General features: G+C 35.8%; 1 protein-coding gene across 1 annotated transcript; it reads right to left on the bottom strand.

Annotated features, from left to right (window-relative positions):
• Positions 1 to 554: 554 nt before the first annotated feature.
• LOC107566813 (pleckstrin homology domain-containing family A member 2-like) lies at positions 555 to 11004 on the bottom strand. Its single transcript, XM_016252360.1, has 12 exons — positions 10752 to 11004; positions 9067 to 9216; positions 8839 to 8895; positions 8694 to 8742; positions 8499 to 8596; positions 8108 to 8239; positions 7912 to 8028; positions 7224 to 7292; positions 7065 to 7135; positions 3557 to 3620; positions 3051 to 3128; positions 555 to 1946 (listed from the first exon to the last, which is right to left on the bottom strand). Exons 2-12 carry the CDS (start codon positions 9205 to 9207, stop codon positions 1668 to 1670), a joined length of 1155 nt encoding a protein of 384 aa, XP_016107846.1. The 5' UTR covers positions 9208 to 9216; positions 10752 to 11004; the 3' UTR covers positions 555 to 1667.
• Between the last annotated feature and the right edge of the window lie 291 nt (positions 11005 to 11295).

Raw genomic sequence — 11295 nt, 5'->3', positions numbered from 1 at the left:
GAGGTGGATGGATTATCTCGGCAAAGGAGAAGTGCTCACTAATACAGATTTAGACAGATTTGTGAACAATATTTGAGAGAAATAGGCCTTTTGTGTACATAGAAAAAGTCTTAGATCTTTGAGTTCAGCTCATGAAAAATGGGGGCAAAAACAAAAGTGTTGCGTTTATAATTTTGTTCAGTGTAGTATCCACCTCTTTTATAACAGATTGTGGAACGTCTAATGCAATAGAAGTATGACAACCCTTCAGTTTTGGATAATAATATTCTTCCTTTTAATGATAGATCTCTCATTAACCATGAGTTTAATTTTTCTAATAATTGGTGTAAAATTTAAATAATTTCTCTCCTTTTGGTACTTACAGATCTTAATACCTAAATATCGACCCATTGTGTCTGAAAACGTTTGGGCCGCCAAACTCCGCCCATTTTGAGATCGCTCGGCAAGTCTGAAATTTCGGGTTAGATCGCGACGCTGTTTGGACTGGAGGGGCAAAGACTTAACAAAGCCTGTAATTTTTTTTCCTTCAAGGACTGGTTTATTTCATGTGCAAAGCGATGATGCATATCTAACAATGACGCGTATAAAAAAAAAAACAAGTAGCTTGAGCAACAGAAAAATTACCTACTTGTCAACATATAGTACCATTCACAACAACAAAAGAAAGAATTCTATGAACATTTTCAGGCATTTCAAAGTAATCAATATTAAAATGCTTTCAGTCACGAAGATCATCATTGAACGTCTAGTCAAAGTTTTCCTAATCCTTCAAGCGGCTTCATTAGTGATGTTGACAAAATGTCTTGACTTAAGTCTACCACAAAGATGCCTTGACTTAAGTCTACCACAAAAACCAACAATACTTTCAAGTGTACAAGTGGGCCCAAAAGTTTGAGACCACATTGAAAATCAAGGTTTTGAATCTGGAAATGTAAATATTTCATATTTAAAACAAAGAGAAATAATCAAAAAGCAAATGTGTCCACTGCAGTGCACAAGATGTTCTTTGGAACATTCTTAAATCATCCTGGATCACATGTTCATCAGTTCATGTCAGCTCAAGTGCTGCTGTCATTAAAGCAAAAGATGGATCTACAAACACTAAAAAAAAGTTTTTTTCCCCAACTTTTGTGCTGAAAATATCATTATACACATATATTACATAATACAAAATAAAAGCATTTTACAAGTTGTCTCACACTTTCAGACCCCACTGTATGTCTCGGGAAATTCACTGAAGAAATACAACACATAAAATGTCTTTTCACCAGATGATCCTTCCTCATTTTACAATCCTTCATACATAAAAAGACACATTCTTTTAAAGGAATAGTTCACCCAAAATGACAATTCTATTCTACATATTGTTCCAAACCAATTTTTTTTTCTTTTTTCTGTAGAACACTAAAGTACAATTGGTTGAAGAATTTTTACACAATTCTTGCCATACATTGCTTGTAGGTGCTTGACAAGGGGGTAAGTAAATAATGACAGAATTTTTGGGTACTATTTGGGAACTAATTTGGGAACTATTCTTTCAGAGTAAGTGAGCAGCATTGCAATGACTGAAGCACTTGTGTGCGCAAAACTGAACAAGAAAAGCAACAATCAAAGGGCTAAAATCATAACACTATCCATGTGCTGGCCAGCAGTATCCATTAAAGCAACTAAACATCAGTGGTGTGGAGATGGTCAAGACTGTCAGGAAAGTCTGTGTCGCTGGGAGCGAATTGAGGCTGGGAATGGTGCCGCTGTCGAGTTTGTCGAGTCGTTGACTGAAAGGCATGGCCTGTGTGTGAGAGTGAGGGGAGAGAGCTGTACGGCCCTTCTCTTTGACCCTCCTGATTGGGCACCGGGGTCCATGGCTGCCACGAATCTGCAGTGGAGCAGGACTTCACAAGCTGAGGCTTCCTCTGCCCAGAAAAGACTTTGCTGGAAGAGCGCAACTGTCAATCAAGAGAAGATAACTGTCAGAAATGCTCATTTATTGTTATTGTTTTTTTAGAAATGTCCTAAGGTACTTTTTTTTTTGGAGAGAACAAAAAACACATTTATAAAAAGAAGTTACAATTGTTATTAATTTTGTAGAAGTTGATGTGATGTTAATGCATTTTGTGTTGCATTGTGATAAAAATGTAGTATTTATATATTATATTATATTATTATAAATATTATATATAATATTTGATTTAATTATTATAATTGCTCGTTATTATATTCATAAAGTCAAGTGAAATTAAAAACTGTGTGAACAACAACAATCCTGTACAAATTATAGCGATCACGAGGTAGGTCCTATTCTCTCCCAAACGCGTACAGTAATGTGGACATACAGTATAGCCTACAACAGCCCATCAGTTATATTCAGGTCAATAGTGCCACCTGTTGGTGCAGTTTTGTAACTTAGAGAACAACTTTTTTTATGTCGATATAACGAGAAAATTAAGTCGTTATAACGAGAAAACAACTCTCGTTATCTCGATATAACGAGAAAATAAGTCGTTATAACGAGAAAACAACTCTCGTTATGTCGATATAACGAGAAAATTAAGTCGTTTTAAAGAGAAAACAACTCTCGTTATGTCGATATAACGAGAAAATTAAGTCGTTATAACGAGAAAACAACTCTCGTTATGTCGATATAACGAGAAAATAAGTCGTTATAACGAGAAAACAACTCTCGTTATGTCGATATAACGAGAAAATAAGTCGTTATAACGAGAAAACAAGAAGGAAAAAAAAAATGCATGGCCGCTTAGAACTTCCGTAATGTATAGTATAACTCTTAAATGTACAGTAATATGTACTCGTAATATGTATTTGTACCATATGTTTGGTTCTCAAAAAAGGTCCTCTCCTAAGGTACAAATTTGTGGAGAGAATTGAAAATGTATTTATAAAAAGAAGCTAGGATTGTTGTTAATTTTGTACAAGTACAAGAGAAATAACATTGAATACAACAAACAACTAAACAAATAATAATTTATCTTTTGACAGCTAACTATCAATGATGTCAATGATGACTGAAATCGAATATTTAGAATATTTACCTTAGACGGCCCTCGAAAGTCTTGAATTTTTGAAGCAATATCCTTGATCCAGCCCTTCATGTCTTCTGGGGTGTCTGCCTACACACACACACACACACACACACACACACACACAAACACACACACACACAAGCAGGTTAAGTTGACATTTTTATCTTCACGTTGTTTGTTTGTGCTACATGAAATAAAGGATTAAAGATCTCCGTAAGCCTCATTTGCCTTTACAACATGCCTCAACAGTACAGTAGCCACATAAACACCTGTCACGTACTTGAAAAGCATTTATAATGAGTTATTTATGTTTCGCTTGAGTGACAGAGCAAAGACGATTCAAAAAACAGTTGATCTTGAAATACATTGACACACAGCTGCAGATTTGGATGTTAGTCAATGAGATGAACCATGTGCACAATATGTGGCCCACCTACACCAACATGATTTATTTTTAAATGTGTTCTTTATCACTGACACCCGGATTATTATAAAAGAATTTAGTCCAGAGTTACCTGGATGTAGAAGGTTCTGGTACTGGTGATGATTTCAAAAAGATTATCACGAGACAGCAGATCCCTACAACAAACAACACAATTAATAATAACAAAAGCACAGAAGATAAAAACTCAGCTTGAATATATATATATATATATATATATATATATATATATATACTGCAGACTGGAGTAATGATGCTGAAAATTCAGCATTGCATCACAAGAATAAATTACATATTCAAATATATTCAAATAGAAAACAGATATTTTAAATTGTAATAATATTTCTGTTTTTACTGTATTTTTAATCAAATAAATGCAGCCTTACATTTATTTTAACATTAAAAAAATCTTACTGACACCAAACTATATATATATATATACTGCAGACTGGAGTAATGATGCTGAAAATTCAGCATTGCATCACAAGAATAAATTACATATTCAAATATATTCAAATAGAAAACAGATATTTTAAATTGTAATAATATTTCTGTTTTTACTGTATTTTTAATCAAATAAATGCAGCCTTGCATTTATTTTAACATTAAAAAAATCTTACTGACACCAAACTATATATATATATATACACACAGTGCCTTGCGAAAGTATTCATACCCCTTCATTTTATTTCATTGTTATGTTGCTGCCTTATGATAAACTTCTTTAAATTACTTTTTTTCCACATCAATCTACACTCAATACACCATACTGACAAAGCAAAAACAGAATTGTCACAACTTTCGTAAATGTATTAAAAATAAAAAACTGAAATAAGTACATTGCATAAGTATTCATATTAACTAAATATTTAGCTGAAGCACCTTAACAGCCTCAAGTCTTTTTTTGTTTGATGCGACAAGCTTTGCTCATCAGCATTTTGCAATTATCTGCCATTCTTCTCCTCACCTCTTCACCTCTCAAGCTCTGTCAGGTTGGATGGGGGCAGATGCACATTTTCAGGTTTCTCCAGAAATATTTGATTGAGTTCAATCCCAGGCTGTGGCTGGGCCACTCAAGGACATTCACACAGCTGTCTATAAGCCACTCTTGCTGTGAGCTTAAGGTCATTGTCCTGTTGGAAGGTGAACCTTCTGCCCAGTCTGAGGTTCTGAATGCTCTGGACTGGGTCTTCATTAAGGCTATCTCAATATTTTGCTGCACTGAGCGTTTCTTCTACTCTGACGAGTCCCTCAGTCCCTGCTGCTGAAAAACAGCCTCATGCTACCAGCACACTTTACTTTTGGGATGGTACTCTGCAGGTGATGAATGGAGCTGGTTTCCTTCAAACATGATGCTTAGAATTGAGATTCATTAGACCAGAGAATCTTGTTTCTCAGAGTCTGAGGGTCCTTTAGGTGCTTTTTTGTCAATTCCAAGTGTGTTTTCATGTGTCTTAACTGAAGAGAGGATTGAGTTTGGCCACACCGCCATAAAGACTGGATTGGTGGAGTGTTGCAGCGATGTTTGTCCTTCTGTAGATTTCTCCTGTCTCCACATATGATCATGGAGCTCAACTAGAGTGACCATCAGGTTCTTGGTCACCACACCAACCAAAGCCCTTCTCCATCAGTTGCTCAGTTTGGCCAGGACGCCAGCTCTAGGAAGAGTCCTGGTTGTTTCAAACTTTTTCCATTAAGGGTAACAGAGACTTCAACTGTCCCAGATAAGGGTATGAATACTAATGCAATGGAATCATTTTATTTTTAATAAATTTGCAAAGATGTTAAAAACCTGTTTTTTTTTGCTTGACAATTATGGTGTATGGAGTGTAGATTGTTGTGAAAAAAACTAATTTAAAGCAGTTTATCATAAGGCAGCAACAAAACAAAATGTGAAAAAATTAAGGGGTATGAATACATTCGCAAGGTTTTTATATATGTATATATTTTAAAGCTTGAAAGCTCCAGTAGAGACATGCCATTTTTGGTGACCAAAATATTGTGAACAGACAAAAAAGAAACCAATGTTCTCACCCTGATTTCACAAGACACTCGTTAACTTTCAGCACATCCCGCAATCGAATACTGCGCAATGGTTCCTTATCCTAAACAGATGGAGTACTGGTTTACATATCTGTTCATTATATAAAGTATTTGCATTCTTTTAAAGAGTTTACCATACCAGCATCTCACCATTTCAGATTTATAGTAGCTCACAGTTTGGTCATCTAGAATAAAAAACCTCCTCTTCCAGCTTTTCCTCTGAAAACATTAATTGTGATGACAAAATTCTTTTAACACGTTTTTATAGCAGTGCTCCTAGTTTTGCAGTGCCCAGATTTTACATTGGGCATCAATTGCCAATCCAATTACATATTATACGAAATGATATTTATCAGAAATCATGTAATACAACTAAGAACTGCATAAGCCCAACAATATGCAAAATGAAAAGAAATAGTTTGCCCAGAAATAAAAATTTGCTGTAAATGTACTCACCATCAGGCCATCCAAGAAGTAGATGATTTTGTTTCTTCATCTGAACAGATTACTAACAAACTTTTTTTTTTTTTTTTACACATCATTAATTGATGGACTGGAGTTGTGTGGATTACTGTGATGTTTTTGTCAGCTGTTTGGACTCTCATTCTGACGGCACCCATTCACTGCGGTCATTGTCCTGTTGGAAGGTGAACCTTCTGCCCAGTCTGAGGTTCTGAATGCTCTGGACTGGGTCTTCATTAAGGCTATCTCAATATTTTGCTGCACTGAGCGTTTCTTCTACTCTGACGAGTCCCTCAGTCCCTGCTGCTGAAAAACAGCCTCATGCTACCAGCACACTTTACTTTTGGGATGGTACTCTGCAGGTGATGAATGGAGCTGGTTTCCTTCAAACATGATGCTTAGAATTGAGATTCATTAGACCAGAGAATCTTGTTTCTCAGAGTCTGAGGGTCCTTTAGGTGCTTTTTTGTCAATTCCAAGTGTGTTTTCATGTGTCTTAACTGAAGAGAGGATTGAGTTTGGCCACACCGCCATAAAGACTGGATTGGTGGAGTGTTGCAGTGATGTTTGTCCTTCTGTAGATTTCTCCTGTCTCCACATATGATCATGGAGCTCAACTAGAGTGACCATCAGGTTCTTGGTCACCACACCAACCAAAGCCCTTCTCCATCAGTTGCTCAGTTTGGCCAGGACGCCAGCTCTAGGAAGAGTCCTGGTTGTTTCAAACTTTTTCCATTAAGGGTAACAGAGACTTCAACTGTCCCAGATAAGGGTATGAATACTAATGCAATGGAATCATTTTATTTTTAATAAATTTGCAAAGATGTTAAAAACCTGTTTTTTTTTGCTTGACAATTATGGTGTATGGAGTGTAGATTGTTGTGAAAAAAACTAATTTAAAGCAGTTTATCATAAGGCAGCAACAAAACAAAATGTGAAAAAATTAAGGGGTATGAATACATTCGCAAGGTTTTTATATATGTATATATTTTAAAGCTTGAAAGCTCCAGTAGAGACATGCCATTTTTGGTGACCAAAATATTGTGAACAGACAAAAAAGAAACCAATGTTCTCACCCTGATTTCACAAGACACTCGTTAACTTTCAGCACATCCCGCAATCGAATACTGCGCAATGGTTCCTTATCCTAAACAGATGGAGTACTGGTTTACATATCTGTTCATTATATAAAGTATTTGCATTCTTTTAAAGAGTTTACCATACCAGCATCTCACCATTTCAGATTTATAGTAGCTCACAGTTTGGTCATCTAGAATAAAAAACCTCCTCTTCCAGCTTTTCCTCTGAAAACATTAATTGTGATGACAAAATTCTTTTAACACGTTTTTATAGCAGTGCTCCTAGTTTTGCAGTGCCCAGATTTTACATTGGGCATCAATTGCCAATCCAATTACATATTATACGAAATGATATTTATCAGAAATCATGTAATACAACTAAGAACTGCATAAGCCCAACAATATGCAAAATGAAAAGAAATAGTTTGCCCAGAAATAAAAATTTGCTGTAAATGTACTCACCATCAGGCCATCCAAGAAGTAGATGATTTTGTTTCTTCATCTGAACAGATTACTAACAAACTTTTTTTTTTTTTTACACATCATTAATTGATGGACTGGAGTTGTGTGGATTACTGTGATGTTTTTGTCAGCTGTTTGGACTCTCATTCTGACGGCACCCATTCACTGCAGAGGATCCATTGGTGATCAAGTGACGTAACGCTAAATTTCTCCAAATCTGTTCTGATGAAGAAACAAACTCATCTACATCTTGGATGGCCTGAGGATGAGTACATTTTTAGCAATTTTTCATTTTTGGGTGAACTATTCCTTTAACAACTACATCCACAGCATATTACCTGCTAAAGCTGATTATACTCCGCTCAAAAGACACTGGTCTTACCACATTTCCTTGCTTGACACAGTAGCCAGACCTCACGACATTTGGACACACGCTCTGGCATCTCCTTAAAGTGACGTGTGATCCTAGTTCACTCGTGAAGACGTCCTCATTATCGCTCTGAGGAAAGCACAACAGATTCATATTCATTTGATCCTAAATGAAAAAGATGAATAAAGAACACATACAAATCTGTCACCTGCTGGACTGGTGTGTGCACAACCACACCTCCCACAATTTCTGTTTTATACGCCTGTCGAGATGTTGACTGACTTGGGTTTGAAACATTTGTGGCATCAGAGCTTTGGGCCACTGGTGATGCTTTTGGAACCTTAAAAAGATATGTACTGATTAATATAAAGTATATGCATAAAGTTTCATTAGTTTATTCAAATACAACTGGCCAAACTAAACTAAAAAGTACAGACTTTGCATTAATCAAAGTATAATCTCATCTTTCATCTCCTAACTAAGAATGCTTATTTTTGGATAAAGTCCAGGTCTATCATTTTTATTAGCATATGGATGAAATATGACCCCAAGAAAACCCCAAAAATAACAACAGTATGTATGCAAAAAGCTCCACATACCGTAATTTTGGTGGCATTATTCAGAGCAATGACCCATTCCTTCGAGTCCATAGCATCATTGGCCTGCAGAAAGTACCGTCTGGACAATGCATTTATTACTGGAAGACAAATAAATAAATAAATAAATAATAGCAAGTTACTGATACTGTGAAAAACAACAATAGCTACAACAACATACCCACTTTATGTACTTACCAAAGCAGAATTCTGCTTTTGGTTTCTGCTTTACTGATGCTTCATTAACCTAAAAAACAAAGTTCAATCAAATTTTCTTAAACTAAACAAGTAACTGTAAAAAAAAATATTGCATTTCTTTTTATATTATGGTAGAATGAGATACCTTTGAAATGTAACTGAGTCGCAAACTTCCAACAGACACTGTTCCCGGAGGTAAGTTCTGTTTTTTTAAGGAAACAGGTAAAAATAGTTATGCAAAAATACAGGATTCAAATTTTTTGAATGCAAAGTTGAGGTTTTGAGTGTATGTAAATAAGAAAATCCTCTGTAAAGCTATACTGCAACTTCTGTTTAAAGCTACTGGAATGCACTTGCAAACAAAGAGCAGTACCTGTGGATTGTCCATATACCATAGGAGAAAATTCTCATGAGTATCCAAGATAAAATAACGCCGGTAAAACTTATCACTGTTCTCATTTTCCTCAATATCCAGGAATCCACAGGTCCGATTTTGTCTGTCCAGGTAAGGCATGTCCCAGATCTATATAAAAAAAAAAATCGTAACTATGTAAATAAACTTGAAAAGAATAAGGAGATTGATTCAGAAACATACCTCATTATAATTTATATATATATATATATATATATATAATTGTCTGATACATATATACGTACACAAACACACACACACACACACACAGAGTCAAACCAAAAATTATTCAGACACCAGATTTTTTTTTTACTAGTGGGTGCAGGACACTGTAGTTCATTTATGTAAGTGAGGATAGCAAAATAGAGTAAACTGAGGCATATTATACCCAAAAATTCTTCAAACAGTGAACCACCAGTAAAACTTATACAAATTTAATTGTACACTTTGACCTGACCATGTTTTGCTTAAGTGTCATCTGACATTATCAAGATGAATTTGTTCTGACACAGTTTAACTCTGAGTTCCTGTCATATTTTATTTATAAACTGTGATAATGCATGAATTGTTAAAGGTATATATGTGTGTGTGTGTGTACAGGTATATATTGACACAAATGTGGGTACTACAACGTAAACATGGTTTATGAGGACACTTCCTGTGTCCCTGTAAAACAAAAGGCTTAAAACACACACAAAACAGTGTTTTATGATATTCAAAAATTGCCAGCAGTTTCCTGTAAAGGGGTAGGGTTGGTGTAGGGCAATAGAAAATACAGTTTGTACAATATACAAACCATTACGCCTATGGAGAGTCCCTGTAAACCATAAATACAAGTATGTGTGTGTGTGTGTACAGGTATATATTGACACAAATGTGGGTACTACAACGTAAACATGGTTTATGAGGACACTTCCTGTGTCCCTGTAAAACAAAAGGCTTAAAACACACACAAAACAGTGTTTTATGATATTCAAAAATTGCCAGCAGTTTCCTGTAAAGGGGTAGGGTTGGTGTAGGGCAATAGAAAATACAGTTTGTACAGTATACAAACCATTACGCCTATGGAGAGTCCCTGTAAACCATAAATACAAGTATGTGTGTGTGTGTGTGTGTGTATATATATATATAAACACATTTAATGACAGCAAATATTTACAATATTTACACAAAATTCAACAACAAAAATAGCCTTATAATAATAAATCAGTATCTATCAGTACTCATTACAGGCCATATGGTAATTTGTGTCTTTACTCTGTCAATAGTAAATCCAGGGTTCCCACACCTTATGAAAAATGAATTCATTACTTTTCCAGTAACTCGTGATTAGATCATAACTAAAAAAATATTTTATAGAGGCTACACTTACACAGTCATTTCTAGCAGATAAAAACAGTAGAGCTGAGCACAGCTTGAAAAATCAATGACTATAAAAGTTTCAAATAAAAGTTTCAATAAGCGTGGGAATCCTGTAAATCCAGCATAAATGGAATAAAAAGCGAGTTTTCGGAGTGTCCATGACAGGTGGATTCAGGTGTGGTTCACCTGGACCAGGTTTTCATGAACTCCCATGGAAATATGTATTACGGGGTATGAGAGGAAGTCGGTATTGCGCATAACTGCCACACCCAATATCAACTTACTTCACTTCCAAAATCCCAAAGGCTCGTGACTCATCCGCGTTCTGCTGCGTGTGTGCTGTTCTGCGCGCTCTCCGAAAACAATCCACGCTCGTTTATCCGTCAAAACAGATGAAAGCTCCGCGCGGAAACAAGACGAGCTCTGTGCCCCGAGCGCAGCCTCTTTCCGGGTTGACAGCAAGTTGAGTTAAAACCAAAACTAAACTCATCCGGTAGTGGATCTTTATGTTTTTTTTTCACATGCGGAAAACGGAACTCAGCAGACGCCGTGTCAAACGACGCAGTGGGCGAGGGTTCGACAAGAGCGTGCGAATCAAGTTGGTTTTATACACGTACTTCCACTTTTAAAAGGACATTTAAGCATCTTTCAGACGTTTTAGTAATTATAAAGTTAGATTACAGTTTGGTCAGACCTCGAATCATCTGACTGGTATCCATAGCAACATCCATCCATAGCTCCATCACTTTCCAAAGTATGAAAAGCGTTAATATATCACTGTAAATATGCAAAATTCGTTTAAAACAGTCAACCTCTCTTGCAGAGTGT

The sequence above is a fragment of the Sinocyclocheilus grahami genome, unplaced genomic scaffold (genome assembly GCF_001515645.1).
Source record: "Sinocyclocheilus grahami isolate Dianchi unplaced genomic scaffold, SAMN03320097.WGS_v1.1 scaffold1101.1, whole genome shotgun sequence".
NCBI lineage: Eukaryota > Metazoa > Chordata > Actinopteri > Cypriniformes > Cyprinidae > Sinocyclocheilus > Sinocyclocheilus grahami.
This window is presented reverse-complemented; position numbering and strand designations above follow the sequence as displayed.

Bases quoted from the DNA above. Each gene is read 5' to 3' on its own strand.
- LOC107566813 (XM_016252360.1), bottom strand. From the start codon at position 9,207: ATGCCTTACCTGGACAGACAAAATCGGACCTGTGGATTCCTGGATATT. The intron at 8,743-8,838 runs GTATCTCATTCT...TTTGTTTTTTAG, and splicing joins GACTCAGTTACATTTCAAAG to GTTAATGAAGCATCAGTAAA. The intron at 7,136-7,223 runs GTGAGATGCTGG...CCATCTGTTTAG, and splicing joins GCTACTATAAATCTGAAATG to GATAAGGAACCATTGCGCAG.